This window comes from Oncorhynchus tshawytscha, linkage group LG07 (genome assembly GCF_018296145.1).
Source record: "Oncorhynchus tshawytscha isolate Ot180627B linkage group LG07, Otsh_v2.0, whole genome shotgun sequence".
Lineage (NCBI taxonomy): Eukaryota > Metazoa > Chordata > Actinopteri > Salmoniformes > Salmonidae > Oncorhynchus > Oncorhynchus tshawytscha.
This window is the reverse complement of record NC_056435.1, coordinates 24,541,078-24,561,557: the sequence shown is the minus strand read 5'-3', so window position 1 is coordinate 24,561,557 and position 20,480 is coordinate 24,541,078. Positions and strand designations below refer to the sequence as shown.

The window sequence follows — 20,480 nt, the reverse complement described above, 5'->3', positions numbered from 1 at the left end:
TTAAAAAATATATATAAAAAATAACTCTTTACATTACATTTTTTAAAATATATATATATATATATATATATTTTGCCCCCAGAAACACAAATGAGCATACAAGTATGTTTAAGCATACATGACTGTTGGGAGTGTGTTGCCATACCTTTTTACCCCCAGGTGCAGCAGAGCCTGCACACTAAGGATGGAGTTGCAGCAGATGTCTTGACCACACCCTGGTTGCTGTCCAGACAGAGGAAGTGCTGGAAGGTGTGTCCCTGGCACTGTTTCATGTCCATGTCACCTCCCTCAGAACCAGTGAATATCTCCAGGTTCTTACAGCGGGGCATCATCTATAGTGCACAACAATACAGGATATGGAATTAGGTTTAGTGTGGAGTTGAATTCTCAATTTTAAAATCCTTAGACATAGGTAAAAAGGTAAACAAATGTCGGGCACTGGAGTTTGAGGAAGGTTGAGCGATACAGTATGTGCTAAGTTGTTTATGCAAGGCATAAGAAGACTTGGCGATTCAATGGTCCAAACCTGGCGTCCTCTCAGGGCAATGAGGTAGAAGCTGTCATTGTCAACTTGAACGATAGTTTTGTTACAAACTGTTGCCTGTGCCTACTCTGGTGTTGGCACGTGCCCTCGAGCCAACAGCTTGCAGAAAGGCCTACAGTGCGGGGTAGGCACAGCGGGTCGGTTATTATGAGATTATTATGGATAATATTTGTATTTGTCAAACGGCATCAAATCATCGATCATCATGTCAGCAGAATAAGACCTTTTGACATTTATTCGAAAGGAGCATCAAACTCATACTGAGCACTTTCACCATCCAGTGAAATAATTTATTTTTTATTTGTTTTCACCTTTAAATAAATCATCTGTAGCCTAATGAACTGCATGGTTTCCAGAGTCGTAAATGGGAGGACCACACTTTTCATCACATGACTCCCAAGTTTACTTCGATATGATGGTTATTATACAAGATACATTTTTACAGACACAATGTCCCACCATATAGTATAGAAGCATCTTTCTAACCAATAGACAGAAGCTGGTCATCCTCTCTACGTGACAAATCCTGTGCACAATGTCTTCATACAGCATCAAAGAAATTGGAGGAACACCCAGTATCACTAATGATTAAGTTACGGGATGATTGGTGGATGACCTGGTTACCTACAGGAAGTCCCCAGAGTGCTGTGTATAGAGGAAGGCCAAGGTATCCTACTTGGAACAGAATGGACACTTGTCTCTGTCAGCTGAGCAGAGAACAACTTCAAATTGTATGCGGTTAGCCAACATTGTAAACCGCTATCATTTGATTCCGAGCCTGACGTCTGTTGGCTCCCCTTTCTCAGTCACTGACCTCTTCCCTGTCTGTTCTCAACCTACCTCTCTTCTGCCACCCAGTCATGCAAATCCTCCTCCTCTACTAAAGCTCCTCGACTTAGGTACAATGCTCTTAGTTAAACCAGAGTTGTATAGAAAACGAAACCACATTGGCTTTGGTTAAACCACATGGCTAGATGGCTAACATTAACCTCGCTTGCCCTTATCAATAGCCTGGTTTTAATAACAGAAGAACAAATAGCTACTTCAATTTCAATATTGAAATCCATAGTTGATTATCTAGCTAGTTGGTTAGCTAGTTTCTCTACTGGAAAACTATCAAACTTACCTCTTGTCAGCCATCATTCACCAGCGTTGGGTGTTTTGCCCAACATTTGTGTATAAGGCATCACTTTCAATCACCAGAGGGGTGACTTCCACATGTCTTTCAACTCTTAGTCACTGGAAAAGTCCCTCTATCTTCGTTCCTGGCATTCCCTTAGGGGTAGTGGTGACGACAGATGTGTCACTCACGGGCTGGGGCGCAGGTCATCAGGGAAATGCAAAAAAACAGCGTATGGGCCTCCTCTCCATGTGGCTCACATAAATGACCTTGAATTGCTGACGGTGCTTCTTTCAATGAAAAAAATCACGTCTTGATCAGAATGGACAATAGGACTGTAGTGGAGTACATCAACAGCCAGGGTAGCACTCACTTCCTGTGCTTACAGACTATCCATCAGGATTATTCTGCTGAGCAGAGCACACCTACTGTCTCTACATGCGACTCATGTTTTGGGCATACTGAACATAGGAGCGGACTTATTGTCCGGAGGGAATCCCCATCAAGCGGACTGGAGACTCCTTCCCTAAGTGGCGAAACGGCTCTCTTTGCGTCTCAACAAAACATGCACTGCTCGTTGTTCTTTGCGCTAGCGGGAGATGCACCACTGGGGGTGGACGCTCTAGCACACCTTTGGCTGAGGATTTTACTTCGCTTTTCCTCAGCCTCGTACTCCCCACTCTGGCCAGAGTGAGGGAAGAAGGCTCATCTCTCATCTTGGTAGCCCATCGATGGCAAGGCAAGCTCTGGATAGCAGAGATGATTCTCCTGCTATACGGTGAGCCTTGGCAACTTCTGTTAGAGGGCTCTGCTGACCCAAGTGAACAAAGCTATTTATTTATTTAAAAAAATTTAAAAATCCAACCTCACCTGGAAACCTTGGGCCTGGCCCTTGAGAGGTTAAATCTGGTTGCGAGAGGCTTGCCTCTCGGGATCATAGACTATCCAGAGTGCTAAGGCCCCTCCTACATGCTCATTGTACGGAAATAAGTGATTCATTTTGACAAGTTGTGTGACTGAAAAGGGGATCATTCCTTACCAATGCTCTGTATGCAAGGTTGCATGCTTCCTGCAGGACAGAGGGAAGGCTTTCTTCACTGTTAAGGTCTATCTCGGCCTGTCATGTAAGCTTGTAAGCTTTGGAAAGAACACGGTGGGACACCCCTCCCCCGTTATGTTGTTTCATGATTGGGGCATGTTGCTTACGTTCAGTTCCCAAGCATTTAGTCCCGTCATGGGATTTGTCAATTGTGCTTGAGGCTATTTCACAGCTGGCTTTTTTTTGAGCTGCTGGAATGCGTGGAGATGAAGCATCTCTCCATTTTTAAGACGCTCTGCTGGTCATCCTTACATCCACAAAGTGAGTGAATGAGCACGGTTAGTTCACCATTCGTGCCTACAGTTTGCCCAGGGCTTTTCCAAGGTTACATATTTGCCCAACCCCGCCTTTATGCCTAAGGTTAGCAGCAATTACAATCGTCTCGCCTTGGCGCTTGTGGCGTTCCACCCTGCCGCCTTTTCTATGTCCAGTACGCTCATTGCGCATATACTTGGATAGGATGAGAGCTTTGCACAAGTGTGTCCAACTCTTTGGCCCCGGCACCTCCCTTTCTCGTCAACAATTGTCACATTGCATTGTGAAAGATAATATATTGGCCCTATAATGGCAAGGGCTTACTGCCTCCGCAGGGCCTATGGGCTCACTCCACAAGGGGTATGGCTCTGTTCAAGGTCATCTCCTTACAGGGTATTTGCGATCCGTCTTGTTGGGCATCCCCTGTTACTTTCGAGGTTCTACCGACTAGACATCACTGCACCTTTTGTTGGAGCCTACGGTCCTCCATGTCGAGCCTCTGAGGGTTGATACGCTGGAACTACCTGGCTTCGAGCTCGTGTGCGATCCGAGAGTTGGCCATATATCCCACCGTGAGATGTTGAAACACAAAATTGAAAGAGAACTTAAGGTTCCTTGCATAACCCTGATTCTCTGATTATTATGAGGGAGACATCTCACCACGTTCCCCTACTTACAAGAGTGTGAGGACGTTTGGTTTGCTCGATGATCAGAGGGCAGGCGAATAGCTCTTTTAGTATGAAGGGAGGGGCTTCCTCATTCGACACTCGACCTGTCTCCGACAGACGTGTATGATTTTGGTTCTTCAAGCTATTTAGGAGATTCTGGTGAATCCCGCTGTAAGATGACTCACTCATAATTTAAGAGAACTGGGGTCACTCAAGTGACCTGAAGTTTTTCTTTGGAGTACATTTTAAAGTGAAAAATCTAGGGACCTCGCCGTAATTCTGTTATCGTGGAATTGCCCCTCTTACTTTCAGTTTGGCTGGCAATACAACAGTATTCCAACTGCTGGGTTATTGTGTACTGATCCAATATTTCATGTTAAGTACGTAATTCTATGGATTATTGTTCAGGCTGATTTTCTTCGCATTCCTGTGAGGCCGCAGCCTGTCTGTCTGAGCATCGGCAACATGAGGTGGTTGTATTGATGTGTATTACTGTCTGCCAGTTGTCCTTGTGGTTTCACCATCTTTCTTTCTTGCAGGGGCTCCAGGTCCAGTCAAGTTCTGACGGGAATGGTCGGAAGCGAGGAGTCACATTCCGAACAGACAGTGAGTCCTTTCTTTTTCTCTCTCTCTCTCTCTCTCTCTCTCTCTCTCTCTCTCTCTCGCTCTATCACTCTCAATGTGTTCACTATTTCACATGGCCTTGCATGAAAACTGCCTGCCCTTTCCATTCCATACTAAAGTTGACCTTTTACCACCTTAAGTTGCCAATTCTGTCTCAGACCCTCCACCAACAAGAAGTTAATATCTCGAAGTCAACGTTTTCTCTCCTGTAACAAATCCTGATTTCCCCCCCCACCACCCCAGCAGTCAGCTGCTATTATCCATGACTGTCAGAGTGAACAGCTTCTCTCTGGTTTAGCATCACAATCGACTGCAGCTCGGAGCCAGGGGGTGTGTGTGACACAGCCCACTGCTCCTCTTCCTATACCTGAGAGGACATAGGGATCATAGTCAAAAGAGATGGGAGAGGAGGGGACAGCTCCTTACATGGCTGCACATTCTTGTCCCCAGGCTTGGCTCAGAGAGAATCTCACCCACTCACCTGTCCATTAGTCTTCATCCAGGGGAGCCCTGTTCTGAGCTTCCCATCTTAACCACGCACTGTGATCCATCCTCTTTCTTCTCTTTAAGGTGTGATTTGGGGGTGATTCTCTGTGTGGTAGAAGAGGGAGTCTAATTTTAGGACTCAACACTGTAAACAAATTTAATTGTGACTAAGGTTGTTTTGACTTTAAAAAAAATCAAACACCTCTCCTCTCCGTCATTAGCATACTCTAACTCTGATATCCTCTTTCTTGTCGTCTCCTCCTCTGTTCTCCTCCGCCAGACTGCTCTGTGAACTGGAGTCCATTGGGGAAGCATGCCATCCATGGGGTGAACAATATGACATTCAGCCACCTCTCCTGTGACAGCCAGGCTGCTGTGGTGGTCCACTGGATGACCAGCCCTCTAGGTATGAACCATATGCCCTACGCATTTTAAATTCTTCCATATGATAAAATAGTCATTATACAGACTAGAGATCAACGGGCAAAATCGAATCCAGTGTCTGAGGTTAGAGTTGAGCAGTCACTCATAGTGTGCGGAAATCTGTATCCAGAAGTTAGTGGTTGACCTACTTTGAAATGTTTCCACCAAGATTGTTTTGGGTAGATCATATTACATCTGGGAGACACTAACATTTTAAAGCCCTCTGTATGTGTGCGGGAAGACACGTGTGCTTCCTACACCTGGTTGCACACAGGAGTCGTTTATGTTTATCTTCAGTATCTCAGACCATGGAGAGTCATTTGTAGAGGTAAGAGGTTCGAGAACAGGAGAGAATAGGAGGGTAAAGAAAAGGCTCATCTTCAAAGCCCCGTGCTGTGCTGTGTTTTTGATATGATATGTTTGTGTGTGTGCAAGCGCGCAAGCACTGTGTGTGTGTGTGTGTGTGTGTGTGTGTGTGTGTGTGTGTGTGTGTGTGCAAGCGCGCAAGCACTGTGTGTGTGTCTTAAGTGTCTCTGTTGGCATGCTATATGTGCGGGTGTGTGACAGAGAGAGCAAGACTGAAAGGGAGGCTTCCTCTTCTTCTGTCAACTGAGGCACTGCTGAAGCCATGGCTGATCCTCATGACAATGTAGCCTGTTATTCTCCAGGGGTTAATCCCTAGGACAGGGGCACCACTGCTCAGGTAGAGGGTTAAAGAAAGAAGTAGGAAAAGAAGGGGGGATCTTTCCTACTTTGAATCAAGTAGTTAGAAAGCTGAAGCTACCGACGCTAGGGGGGGAAAAAAACACTCCAGAAGACAGCCCAACCTGTCTGACAGCTTTTTCCTTCCAGTTTTTTTCTCTCTCCTCTGTGTCTGACGTGGTGATGGTATCTGTTTGGCGGTAGAAGAGGTAAAGGACGGAGTAGAGGAAGTGTAGAGTTACCACCACCACAAAGAGGAGGCTCTTTCAGCTTCTAAGCGTACACACACAGCCTCCGCTCCCCACAGTGGTAATAGAAGCCACAGGGAATGTGTGTTTTCTGCCTCTGCTGATGCCTCGGACTGATAAGGAAGAAATGTAATTAACGTGGGAGGTGCGCTGGCACACTTTGAAGGGCACGGGAATACTTCCTTGGCACGCAGACACCCTCTCTCTTGTCCTCTGCATACCTGGGTTCAAATACTATTAAAAATACATTTCAAATGCTTAGCTGTGCTTGCTTGAGCTTGCCTGTTGCTATGAATAAATGGAGAAGTCCTAAAAGTGCAAATCCTGCCCACCTGGTACTCCAGAAAGGCTAAAACAAACACACAGTATTTGAAAGATTTAAAATGGTCTTTGAACCCAGGTGTGGTCCTCTGCCAGGGCACAGCCTCTTTCTCCTGCCAGCTCAAATTATGGTCTCTCATAAAAACATGTTTGATACTATGCCCTTACCTCAAGTGTGTGTGTGTGACTAGCTAATGTGTGTGGACTCCTACTAACTTCACAAACAACATCCGCTTCATGATTAGGATTTACATTTTCCTCACAAAATTTGTACTTTGGTCATGTTTTCACAATGTTTTTATTCATTGTTTTGGCCCCCAGTTAATATTGTTTGTGCTTTATGGAAGTTACCCTAGAAGTTAAAGTACAGTTGCTAACGGTAACATATTGTGACCTTGGGTTTTATCTGACATTTTTGGGTTAAAAAATGTGTTATTCACATAGTTGCTCTTTTTAGATGGTCCTTTACATGTGAGATACAGTGAGCTCCTAGTATTGGGCCAGTGACAACATTTTTTGTTGTTGTTTTGGCTCTGTAATGATACAATGCCTGAGGCTGAAGTGCAGCCTGTCAGCTTTCATTTTAGGGTATTTTCATTCATATCGGGTGTACTGTTTAGAAATTACAGCACTTTTTGTACATAGTCCCTCCATTTTAGGGGACCAAAAGTATTGGTGTATATATATATATATATATATATATATATATATATATATGACAGAGTTGAAGTCGGAAGTTTACATACACTTATGTTGGAGTCATTAAATCTCGTTATTTCAACCACTCCACAAATTTCTTGTTATGACTATATTTTTGACAACTCGGTTAGGACATGTACTTTGTGCATGATTCAAGTAATTTTTCCAACAATTGTTTACAGACAGATTATTTCACTTATAACTCACTGTATTACAATTCCAGTGGGTCAGAAGTTTACATTCACCAATTTGATGGTGCCTTTAAACAGCTTGGAAAATTGTCATGGCTTTAGAAGCTTCTGATAGGCTAATTGACATAATTTGAGTGAATTGGAGGTATACCTGTGGATGTATTTCAAGGCCTACCTTCAAACTCAGTGCCTCTTTGCTTGACATCATGGGAAAATCAAAAGAAATCAGCCAAGACCTTAGAAAAAAACATTTGTTGACCTCCAAGTCTGGTTCCTCCTTGGGAGCAATTTCCAAACGCCTGAAGGCACCATGTTCATCTGTACAAACAATAGTACGCAAGTATAAACACCATGGGACCACGCAGCCATCATACTGCTCAGGAAGGAGACGTATTCTGCCTCATAGAGATTAATGTGCTTTGGTGTGAAAAGTGCAAATCAATCCCAGAACAACAGCAAAGGACCTTATGAAGATGCTGGAGGAAACCGGTACAAAAGTATCTATATCCACAGTAAAACGAGTCCTATATCGACAACCTGAAAGGCCGCTCAGCAAGAAAGAAGCCACTGCTCAAAAACCGCCATTAAAAAAAGCCAGACTACGGTTTGCACCTGGCCATGGAGATAAAGATTGTACTTTTTGAAGAAATGTCCTTTGGTCTGATGAAACAAAAAATGAAGTGTTTGGTCATAATGACCATCCTTATGGTTGGAGGAAAAAGAGGGAGGCTTGCAAGCCAAAGAACACCATCCCAACCGTGACCCACAGGTGGTGGCAGCATCATGTTGTGGGGGTGCTTTGCTGCACGAAGGACTGGTGCACTTCACAAAATAGATGGCATCATGAGGGAGGAAAATTATGTGGATATATTGAAGCGACATCAGTCAGGAAGTTAAAGCTTTGGTCGCAAATGGGTAATGACCCCAAGCATACTTCCAAAGTAGTGGCAAAATGGCTTAAGGACAACAAAGTCAAGGTATTGGAGTGGCCATCTCAAAGCCCTGACCTCAATCCTATAGAAAATGTGTGGGCAGAACTGAAAAAGCATGTGCGAGCAAGGATGCCTACAATTCTGACTCCATTACATGAGCTCTTTTATATTTTACCTTTTTATTTAACTAGGCAAGTCAGTTAAGAAAATATTCTTATTTTCAATGACAGCCTAGGAACAGTGGGTTAACTGCTTTGTTCAGGGGCAGACCTTCCGGTTACTAGTCCAACACTCTAACCACTAGGCTACCCTGCCACCCCTCCTCTGTCAGGAGGAATGGGCCAAAATTAACCCAACAATTGTGGGAAGCTTGTGGAAGGCTACCTGAAACGTTTGACTCAAGTTAAACAATTTAAAGGCAATGCTACCATGTACGAATTGAGTGTATGTAGACTTCTGACCCACTGGGAATGTGATGAAAGAAATAAAAGATTAAATAAATCATTCTCTCTACTATTCTGACATTTCACATTAAAATAAAGTGGTGATCCTAACTGACCTAATACAGGGAATTTTTACTAGGATTAAATGTCAGGAATTGTGAAACTGAGTTTAAATGTATTTGGCTAATGTGTATGTGAATTTCCGACTTCAACTGTATGTTAAAGTAGTCATAAGTTTAGTATTTGGTCGCATATTCATAATTACATCAAGCTTGCACACAGATTATTTTGTGCCCAAAATAATTGAATGGTAAATAATGTTTTGTCTCATTTTGGAGCCACTTTTTTTGTATATATGAATATATGTTGCTCAACACTTTGACATTAATATGGATGCTACCATGATTATGGATGGTACGGAATGAATCACACAAATCATAACCCCTCGTAATCAAAACGTGTTCCTACTTTAAGACACACAAGTGCATTTTCCCCAATACTTTTGGTCCCCTACTGTTGGGGGTACTATTTACAAAAATTTCTATATGGTTCTCTCGATGTCGATGAAAATACCTTCAAATTAAAGCTGACAGTTTGCAGTTTAACCTCATAATCATTTCAAAGTCAGTGCTGGCACACTGAGCCAAAACAACAACAAAAAATGTAATTGTCCCAATACTTTTGGCACTCAATATGTCAGATTTTTTGAAAATAATCAATTTATGATATAACAAAAAAAAGGAAAATATGGAAGTTCTCTGTGCAATTACCTTTTTAACTTGGTGCTATAAGGTTAAATCCAATTACACAATGCTTGGTAGGCAGTCAAAAAGAATTGCATGTAAGATCTACTTATTGAGTCATGAAAGATGAAGACGAAACTACAGTGCATTCAGTTTTCAGACCCCTTCCCTTTTCCCACATTATGTTACGTTACAGCCTTATTCTAAAATTGCTTTAAAAAAAAACTGAAATAGCTTATTTACATTTGTATTCAGACCCTTTGCTATGAGACTCAATTGAGCTCAGGTGCATCCTGTTTCCATTGATCATCCTTGATATTTCTACAACTTGATTGGAGTCCACCTGTGGTAAATTCAATTGATTGGACGTGATTTGGAAAGGCACTATATAAGGTCCCACAGTTGACAGTGCATGTCAGAGCAGCCACCAAGCCATGAGGTCGAAGGAATTGTCTGTAGAGCTCCGAGACAAGATTGTGTCAAGGCACAGATCTAGGAAAGGGTACCAAAACGTTTCTGCAGCGTTGAAGGTCCCAAAGAACACTGGCTTCCATCATTCTTAAATGGAAGAAGTTTGGAACCACCAAGACTTTCTAGAGCTGGCCGCCCGGCCAAACTGCGCATTCAGGGGAGAAGGTCCTTGGTCAGAGAGGAGACCAAGAACCAATTGACCAATGGTCAATCTGACAGGGCTCCAGAGTTGCTCTGTGGAGATAGTTGTCCTTCTGGAAGGTACTCCCATCTCTGCAGCACTCCACCAATCAGGCCTTTATGGTAGTGGGCAGACGAAAGCCACTCCTCAGTAAAAGGCACATGACAGCCCGCTTGGAGTTCGCCAAAAGTTACCTAAAGGACTTTCAGACCATGAGAAACAAGATTCTCTGGTCTGAAGAAAACCAAATTGAACTCTTTGGCTTAAATGCCAAGCGACACGTCTGGAGGAAACCTGGAACTATCCCTACGGTGAAGCATGGTGGTGGCATTATCATGCTGTGGGGATGTTTTTCAGTGACAGGGACTGAGAGACTAGTCAGGACCGAGGAAAAGATGAATGGACCAACGTACAGAGAGATCCTTGATGAAACTCTGCTCAGGACCTCCGACTGGGGCGAAGGTTCATCTTCCAGTAGCACAACGACCCTTAGCACACAGCCAAGACAACGCAGAAGTGGCTTCGGGACTAGTCTCTGAATGTCCTTGAGTCACCCAGCCAGAGCCCGGACTTGAACCCATCGAGCATCTCTGGAGACACTTGAAAATAGCTGTAACGACTCTCCCCATCCAACCTGACAGAGGATCTGCAGAGAAGAATGGGAGAAACTGCCCAAATACAGGTGTGCCAAGATTGTAGCGTCATACCCAAGAAGACTCGAGGCTGTAATCGCTGCCAAATGTGCTTCAACAAAGTACTGAGTGAAGGGGTCTGAGTACTTATATAAATGTGATATTTCCATTTTTCTACATTTCTAAAAACCTGTTTTTACTTTCATTATGGGGTTATTGTGTGTAGATTGAGAATTTTAAACGATTTAATCAATTTTAGAATAAGGCTGTAATGTAACCAAATGTGGGAAAAGTGAAGGGTTCTGAATACTTTCCGAATGCACTGTTACTATTGTCCCTGTTCTCGCCTAGTAAGCTATAGGCCGTCTAAAATGCATTGGTGCTTTTATTGGAATAGAAACACCATAATATGAATTAAGCTGAAATATCAGAAATACTTTTTTAAGTAATAAAGGCAGAAAACCACACGCGTGAAATTTTTATTACATAACGGAATGTTAGTGGGACTATAGCCATATCGACACCAGAATGGAACGGGGAATTGAATGAGTCACATTTAAATTGAAATGACTTTTGTCAGCCTTTGACCATACAAATATTTTATATAGTATTCTGCCCATTTTCTATTTTTGATGGACTTGTATGTACAGATGTTTTTAGGTACAGTGAGCTGCAGGCCTACATAGGCACGTTGTAAAATGCATTTTGTTCTAGAAACACAAATTCATTCATGTTAGGGAAACACCATAATATTCAGCTGAAATATCAGAAGTAAATCTTAAAGGCCAGGATCGGCTTTCTTTTCGTGGAGGAGAAAAGGGAATACATAATCTAATTGCAGCGGTCAAATGGTGTGGTAGATGCGCTCAACTGTACCCTCTGGTGGTGTGAACAAGCATTAACGGTAAATACATAAAGTGCCACAGCATACCGCACGCTATACTGCTGTATGACTCAACTTTTCATCGAGGAACTCCTGTATGTGATACGTGGGGGGGATAGTGTCACGGGTGTGGTGGTGTAATGCTGTCATCTGACATGGGTGCATTTTTGTCACCGATTTTGAATGTGCATGTTTCTATTCAGGTATTGAACGTCTGTGTGTGTGTGTGTGTTGTTCTGTCCAGGTATTGAGCATGTGAAGGGCTTCAGAGTATACCTAGAGGATAAGAACCCAGAGGGCAAACGGTGTCAACACATGATCCTCAAAGACCCACGACCGCTCAACTTCTCCTACAAGACTGTGGTAAGTCACACCGCACTCTGCTAAACAGGTTTGCGAATGAGCTTAGCTCAAGTCTTACCAAGTTATGTGTTTGGGTGCCGTAGCCGTTCAAAGACTTGATGACCGAAACGCATCCATTTTGACTGCTGATAATACATCGAAGCAATACTTAATTTGTGAGTGCTGGCTGATTTTTACCCAGAAGTATGCGCTGTTATTCCCTGACAGAAGATGAGCTCACAGCCCTTCCCTGGCCTGGCCTATGAGACCGATTACATGGTCCGTGTTGTTCCCTTCCCCACCGTCATGAACGACAGCTTCTTCCCCCCATCCTTCCTGCGCACAAACTGTAAGTGGAATACAGCTCGAACTGCAGGCCCTATTTGTAGGCTAGATCTCGAGCTCAGCGCTAAGTCACGACCACCAACTTGGAATGTCAATACAGCCAGGACAGGAGTTTTTCTTGACCTGATCAGGAGGAAATCTCTTGGCCCTATTGATAACGTTGTAGCTAACAGTAATAGTATTATAACGGTTGTCGAAGACTCCTGTTGTCTTTGTTTTCAGCCTGTGAAGTTCTACTGGGTCCAGACAACCTGGTCTGCAAACCATGTAAGTAATCAAGTTTCCCATATCTGTTTGCTAATACTGTAATTTCTCTCATAACAGCATTGTGTTAAAATGTAATATATTGTGTAACATAGTAATATTATATCCTAATTGTTTTGTAATTGAGTTGCGTGTCCGCTACTGATTATGGATGAAACTAACAGAAATTCCTATAATGCTCCTATACATGGATTAATCTCTCTCTGTCTCTGTCTCTGTCTGGTGGTTGTGACCAGTCTGGAAGCCCAAGACTCTCAACATCTCCCAGCTGGGCTCCAACCTCTATGTTGTCTTCGACCACGCCCCCTCCACCTTCGGCTTCACCATCTACTACCTGTACTACAAACTACGACAGGAGGGACCATTCAGGCTTAAACGCTGCAAACCGGTAAGAGCATGATTACATTATGAGTTGGCCACGTCGTTTTTACTGGTGAGGCTTCGCTAAGAGTGCCGATCTATCCAGTGCCTATCTGCCCCAAAGTCCATATCTCATTCATTATTATCTAATACGGTCAAGGTAAAATCCGAGATAAGCACTCCCACTCTGAGACATTCTTTTTGTAATATGGACCCTGAGCGGCTTCTAATGTCTTTCCCAGACATTGAGGATGGATGTTGTACGGTTATGGTATGCTGACGTGTCTTGTCCTCGGCCTCTATCTACCGGGCCCCTACCGCCTGGGCCTCTCTCTGACGTCCTATAACCTCCTGGGACACACCATAGACTCTCCTACTTTCACAGTCAGTCAGTGACAATCAGAATCACTCTGAGGTAGACCACGGTTTTAAATACTATTTAAATCATTTCAATACTTGACCTGTGCTTGTTTAGGTTTACCTGTTGAAATTGAACATTTTGAAAAGTGAAGGTGCAAACCCTGTCCATCTGGCTGGCAAAAGCAAATCACATTTGAAAGGACGAGTTTGATCACTCACTGAGTTACTGAAGATATTCCCAGCAGAACATAACTTCATTATTCAGGGCTGGAGGAGAGAAGAGTCTCTTCTCTCTCACACATGTTGCCAGAACAGACAGCACTTTGTATCCAGGATGCGTTGTTTTAGCTGTGGAGAGAAATCATATCTCCCCTCTTCCTCCTACGGTCAAGTCTTCTAGCGGCCCTGCCCTACTTATTCTGTCTTTCGAACAATGATAAAAGCCAAAGCTCCCCCCTAGCTAGCTGTAGCTCTTATTCAGGTCCCCTCTCTCTCACATACTGTGTTTAAGTAACAGGACCTGATTAGGTCCTCAACCATATGATTGGTTAAGAGGTGAAAAAAATTAACTATTATGATGTCAGTATTCCAAACCCTCAGTCAGAAATGCATGAGACTCCTCAGCTCTGGACATTGTATCACTACAGAAACGGCATGACAATAATGCACCGTTCTACTCTATTTTTGCAAAGGAGTTTAATCTGCCCATAACGACATGCGTTCTTCAAGATGTGATACCAGGAACCTATGCGATTGAGGTAAAGCATGATTCTCACGGCGCTGGTTAAAAGTAGCGCACTACAGGAAATAATGAGGTGCTATTGTGGACACAGACCTGATGGAAACCCACTGAAGCCATCTCAGCTGACACACATATTTCCTTCCATATATGTAATTTGTCCTTCAGCTGAGAGATGACACCAACACTACCAGAAGACAGGCCCAGTACCACGTAAGCCAAGGTGAGCTGCCTGCTACTAGCTAACATCACAGTATTGCCTCTAGACTGACACCCTCTTACTAAACTCACATTACATTACATAAGCCTAGATGACTGGGGCATTGCCAAACTCTTCTGGGTGTTTTATGTTCACTTTGCTGAGTAAAAATCACATTCATAGTTCATTGGAAATGTATTTGCTTGTTATTTAAATGTCTTTCTGTCGTCTGTCTCAGTCCACTCCCCGTGGGCAGGGCCTATCAGAGCCATGGCCATCACTGTCCCTCTAGTCATCATGTCTGCCTTCGCTACACTCTTCACTGTAATGTGCCGGAAGAAACAACAAGGTACTTTTCGTCATTCATAATAATGAAACATTTCACGCTCAGGGCTCTTTTTGCAGGTGGTATTAAGCCAGTGCAATTGTCAGATGCAATTTTTTGACCTGTTAAAGCTGTCTATTTTCAAACCCTAGCACCAGGATTGGTAATTTACCTGTCTTGTCTTACCAGTCACTTCCGCTGAGGTGGGTTAGGGTGGCAATATTTGAGGTGTGTCCTTAAAAACATGCGCCAAAGTGCCAATTTCAGTATACACTGGTGGGGATATTTAAGACCAACTTAAGTCTGGTCTTAGCGGTAACGCGGTTGGTTATGGCGTGGATTCTGACAATACTCCGTGCCCCCAGCCGATTGAAGTTGATGACAATGCAAATACTGTCAAATCCTACAGAACTAGAGACAAATGCATGCAGTATTAAGCCATGAAATGCCTTGATTGGCCAAGCCCTCGTCACACCTACAATTTATTCATCAAACCCAGCTCATAATACCGGCTGTTAGAATCGCAACAAAAACCAATCTGACACACCCCCGGACCTATAATGCTACTTACCGCCAGCACTTAGATTTACCAATGACTTAGGTTTGTAAAAAGTCCCTCAGTCTACATTCGGTCTGTTTACTGAATCTACCTTTAAAAAAAATCCGTAACCAACATTTACAAACATTAGTAGGCGTTTAGTAGAATAGGCCAATGCATTTCCCTTCACCTTTGTCTTCATATTGTATTAATACTGTATATTGTGTTGTAACTTGATCTGTGCAGAGAATATCTACTCCCATCTGGATGAGGAGAGTGCTGAGTCATCGTCTCACACCACAGCTCTGAATGCAGACAGACCCTGGCCCCGGACTAAGGTGTTTGTCTGCTACTCCACTAAGGACTGCCCCAAACACCTCACAGTCGTACAGAGCTTCGCCTTCTTCCTCCAGGACTTCTGTGGCTGTGAGGTAGGAACTAAACTTCCCAAATAATGTTCCTTCAAGCACACAACTTTGTAGCTAGGTTATGGCTCCAAGGGTTGGCTCCAAGGGTTGGCTCCAAGGGTTGGCTCAGGCCAGAGAATTGGATGTGATGGGGTTGGAAAATGTAAATCAGGAGTGTGCTTTGTGCCACCTGCTGGTTGATCCCATGAAGTGTGTGACTTCATAGTAGAATTAGTAGTAGCAGCATATATTTTATAATAGTAATAGTCTCTTCCACCAGCCCGATGAGATGAGTTTAGCTCAGTAAATACTCAAAAATGGTTTATTAATCTATAATAGTGATGATGATACACCATTGGAATCTGACTGTCTCTCTGTGGTGGTTAGTCCTGCAGGTGATATTATAGTTTAACCTCGCCCCATTCCATTCGCCAGTTCCTATTTTTTTTTCTTTTTCAGGTGACTCTGGACCTGTGGGAGCACCTGCAGATCTGTAAGGAGGGCCAGATGTCCTGGCTGAGTCGGCAGATAGATGAGGCTCACTACATCATCACTGTCTGCTCCAAAGGCCTCAAGCACTATATAGAGAAGAGCCGCAGGGGGAAATCACCAGCCAGAGGTGATTAGATATATTTTTTTGAGGAGGGATGATTGTTTGATTTAATTTGTTTGACAAATGAAAACCAAAAGTGTCAAACATTGTCAGACATCTACTGAATTAACAACGGAAGTTACAACAGGTGTCCTTTTGGTTATGTTCAGTCGAATAAATGCATATACAGCCAAGTACATGCATTTGAACAAACTATCAAGGATAAACTCAAAGTCACTGATTTACTATATGTCCATTGTTTCTTTTGGTGTAGGTGGAGCAGCTGCAGCAAACGGAGCAGAGCTCTTCATTGTCGCAGTGGCCATGATTGCGGAGAAGCTCTGTGAGGCGCGCCAGAAAGACCAGGACCTGTCTCGCTTCATGGCCGTCTACTTCGACTACTCCCACGAGGGCGACGTCCCGACCATGCTGAGCCTGGCTCCCAAGTTCAAGCTCATGGATCAGCTCCCTCAGATGTTCGGCCGCCTCCACTCCCGCCAGCTCAGTTTACTGGAACGCGAGCCGCAGCCGCTCAACATCAGCAAGAGGAACTACTTCCGGAGCAAGTCAGGGCGGTCTCTGTACGTGGCCATCTGCAACATGCACCAGCACATCTCATTGGAGCCTGATTGGTTCGAGAGGCAGGTGAAACCCCCTCCTCTGGCACCGCGTGACGGAGCGTCATTGTCATCATCGTCGCCTCGCATGGAGAAGTTTGACTCTGGGCTGGTGCTCAACGAGGTTTTATTTAAGTTGCCATCAGAAAGCGAAGGTACTCTGAAGAGGAATGTGCTGCTCACGTCTCTCCCTCCCAGCCTCAGCCTGGCCCACTGTTCCCTGGACCGACCCAGGGGGCCTGGGAACAGCCTCTCCAGCTCCATCTTTTCTCAGGGGGAATCTGGGTTCACGTCGGGGGCCTCGTCTGGTTTGGATCCTCTGACTCTGAGGTCTCTGAGTTCTGTTGTACCTCCCCAGGCTGGAGATGGGTCAGCCAGTCCCCCAGAAATGCCCCGGGACTCTGGGATCTATGATTTGTCAGTGCCCTCTTCTGAGCTGTCCATCCCCCTCATGGAGGGCCTGTCACCTGACCAGGCTGACTCCTCCTCCCTGGCCGACAGCGAATCATCTTCTTCCGGAATGGGTAAGAGACAAATGTTTTATGTCTAAAAATGCCTAAAATTCTGACATTTTTATTGCAAAATAATAAAAGTGGTCAAAGTAAGTCAAATTGAGAATGATTCAGATTTAAAGCCCTATGCCTAAAATTTTGCTGTATGACATTTTCACATTTTAAGTACAATAGGACTGATAATGAACTATGAGTCAGATTTAAGAATGAGTCATCGGATTCGGAGATGATTGAGTCAGTGACATCATTTCAGACATATACGGACATCATATCAAAAATATTTCTTAATCCACTCCTCACTCATTTCCACCACTGGTTGTTTCTATTTCACCATTAGTGCCATTTAGGGTTGCAAAACTACTGTTAATTTACCAAAATTACCAGAATCTTCTGTAATTAACAGGTAATCTATGGTAACTTTGGTCATTTATACTTGAATAACTTCTAAAAAAATAAATAAAAATGTTTGTCCATGAGTTTCTAGCAGATAGACCAAATGGTTCAAGAGAAATTGGTCTAATTAAAAAGGCATCTAATCAACAATGGCATTTTCAATTAAGTCTGCAACTCTTCCAACTATTGACTGCAACCAGTTTGGCACCAAAACATTTAAAACAAAGACATATTGACATAGTAAAATAATCGAAGTGTGTAAAAACAATGTAAAGGATATTTTATGCTGAAACCCTCATATTAAACACCAACGTTATTCACTAGTGAAGTCCAGTGTGTGTTTGTTGTGCCTCTGATATTTGCTGAATATCTCTTCATCTCCAGGTGATGAGGAGCCCCCTACTGTCAGCTCTCTGCACTACGCCGTGCCCTCCATCTGTAAAGCTGAGCAGCACCACCACCATCTAGAGCAGTCGGAAGGACTGGGACTCTTTCCTGTTCCTCTCTTGTAGTGAACTTAACAACATTACATTACCTGGACATGCATGGCCTGTTCATAAGGAATCATTGGATCAAGCCCAGTGACCAAGCCCATGGATTCTAGTGATGTCATCTGCTTCAGAATCTCTGTGGGCTGATAAAACACGGAGGAATGATGTCACGTTTTAGAACGCCGAGGGTGATGTCACTGTTTTGTGAACCTTCTAAGTAGCGGTTGTGTGACTGTGAAGGCAATGCATTATTTAACAATGGTTGTTTTGCAGTGCTGTCCTGTAATTGTTAGTGGTGTAAATATGTTGAATTCAGACTACACCAGATCTGCCCTTTAAAACTCACTCCATACCAGGTTACCAGTTCATCAAATGGCCGACGTCAATGTTTCTCAACCTTGGTCCTCTGGTGCATCAAAGAGGTGACACATTTTTTGTTCCAGCGCAGAAACACCTGCTTCAACTCCTCTACTGATAATCAAATCCATGATTACTCGAATCTGGTGTGTTAGTGCTGGGCTTGAACACAAATGAGTGACTTCAACGATGTAGTTTGTTAAATACAGGGACAATTATGTTTTGAATGAAAGAGCATTTGTTTGTTACTTTATTTTAATTTATTGTCAATGATGAAATATGAAATAACTTTTTTAAGTATTGTACACCAACACAAGGATACAAGGTGCTGGAACTGAGTGTCAAAAGCACTTTTACTTGTTTAAAAAAAAATGTAATTCTCGCACCAATTTGGTTTACTGATAGAAAAGGTTTTGACAACTGTTGTGTAAAAGAGCAGATAGGTTGGGAGTACTCACATTTTTATCATATTTTTCAAACCAGCAGTTATGAAAATGTTATCTCACAGTAATGGACAGGGGTTTGATTTTAGGGGCATTCTCATTTTATAAACTAAATGCCTTTATTTGGAACTTGGGATATATACTGTTATTCAACTCTTACAGAGCAAAAAAGTAAACCCATCTTTGTGGGTCTACTTCAGTGTATGTTCTAACAATGTTTTCCACTGCCAGTCATTTTGACAACACTTTGTTTTTGGAAATAATCAGTTTTATTCCAGTTTTGTATAGTTTTTAGATCCTTTTTTTTCTCCACGTTTTATATATACACTTTGTACTGTTTTATAGTACTCTAATGTAGGAAATAAGCAAAAAATGAAATTGTAATTTGTTCATTATTGAAGCCTCGGACAACCAAGTCAAGGAGACGAGATTTAGAAGGATGGCTCGGTGAGACACAACCCATTTTCCTGCTCAAAGTGTGTAACTAAACATGTCATTGCAAGAACACAATCTGAAATATCATTTACACCCTTTACATGGCAACATAGATGTATATTTGAGATATGCCCATTTGAAGTGGCAACTGATTTCACCAGTAGCACCGTGCCAAGTGCGCCGTAAGTCCAAGGTCAAGATACAAACTGGTAGTTAAAATACAATGTAACCTATTGCATGTTTTAGTAACTGTCAAATGTGGTGTAATAATTGGTTGGGATAGAAATATTTTTGAACCCCCACATTTTCTTCCCACCAACCCCTACATTTAAGTCACGTTAGTTTGCCTATTATAAACTTTATGGTGTTATGGCAGTCCGTCAGCACTGCTCAAGTTCAGTAGCAATATGGGAAGTTTATTATCCATTAATCTACATTTAAAAAAAGATTATGTAGATTACCATCCCATGGTGAATAGACTCTACTATTCAAAAGAGAAAATTACTGTAGAGAGAGGATTAGAAATCACACCAATGACTACATTTCCTATAGGCCTACTTGGTGCTGAGTAATGTAGTGTGTTACACTCTACACAACTCGATTCTGATACGGGGGTCCGGAACATAATTTCAGATCATTTGACTGCAAACCTTGCTTACATTTGAATACGATCACGTCTCTATTATGTGTGGGAATACTTGAACAGATTTCCACATTTAAAATCTCTGTAAAAAAATCTGTAAAACAAGCATGTTTTTATTTATTATGTTTTGCTCAGAACTTGGGGGTCCAAATAAAATCACTGGCCACCAGTTGGGGAACCCTGCTGTACTGTATCTCACTGTAAAAGACCCCTTGGTCGCTCTCTCACTCACACACACACACACACACACACACACACACGGTAAAAGTAGTTTAATATTGGATATTCGGTTTTCTCTCGTCAACAGCAATTGAAACAAGCATGCCAATGACTATGAAAATGTTACATTCTGAATCGGGGTTGCATGGAGAACAAAACACAACTTAAAAACAAATATTTTAAAAATGATTTTGGGTTTCAATCTTCAATAGCTCTTAAAGAGTGCCGTGCCTA

General features: G+C 42.9%; 1 protein-coding gene and 1 long non-coding RNA gene across 3 annotated transcripts in view; one reads left to right on the top strand and one right to left on the bottom strand.

The window, feature by feature from the left end:
* LOC112254174 (interleukin-17 receptor D) overlaps positions 1 to 20,205 on the top strand; it is a 48,847-nt gene extending 28,642 nt beyond the window's left edge. Inside the window, exons 2-15 of one of the 2 annotated variants that reach the window (XM_024426468.2) lie at positions 160 to 249; positions 4,226 to 4,292; positions 5,077 to 5,202; positions 11,910 to 12,028; positions 12,236 to 12,356; positions 12,575 to 12,619; positions 12,853 to 13,004; positions 14,029 to 14,094; positions 14,244 to 14,298; positions 14,513 to 14,623; positions 15,384 to 15,568; positions 16,004 to 16,163; positions 16,411 to 17,277; positions 18,043 to 20,205. In XM_024426468.2, the coding sequence (XP_024282236.1) occupies positions 160 to 249; positions 4,226 to 4,292; positions 5,077 to 5,202; positions 11,910 to 12,028; positions 12,236 to 12,356; positions 12,575 to 12,619; positions 12,853 to 13,004; positions 14,029 to 14,094; positions 14,244 to 14,298; positions 14,513 to 14,623; positions 15,384 to 15,568; positions 16,004 to 16,163; positions 16,411 to 17,277; positions 18,043 to 18,170 (2,292 nt within the window). In that variant the 3' untranslated portion in view covers positions 18,171 to 20,205. The remainder of the gene's footprint in view (positions 1 to 159; positions 250 to 4,225; positions 4,293 to 5,076; positions 5,203 to 11,909; positions 12,029 to 12,235; positions 12,357 to 12,574; positions 12,620 to 12,852; positions 13,005 to 14,028; positions 14,095 to 14,243; positions 14,299 to 14,512; positions 14,624 to 15,383; positions 15,569 to 16,003; positions 16,164 to 16,410; positions 17,278 to 18,042) is intronic. The other variant, XM_024426469.2, reaches the window with a different exon arrangement.
* On the bottom strand, positions 197 to 5,115 carry LOC121846782. The gene is made up of 3 exons (XR_006083715.1): positions 4,999 to 5,115; positions 4,792 to 4,901; positions 197 to 332 (listed from the first exon to the last, which is right to left on the bottom strand). It is a non-coding gene; the product is annotated as an uncharacterized LOC121846782 (long non-coding RNA).
* Positions 20,206 to 20,480: the final 275 nt, after the last annotated feature.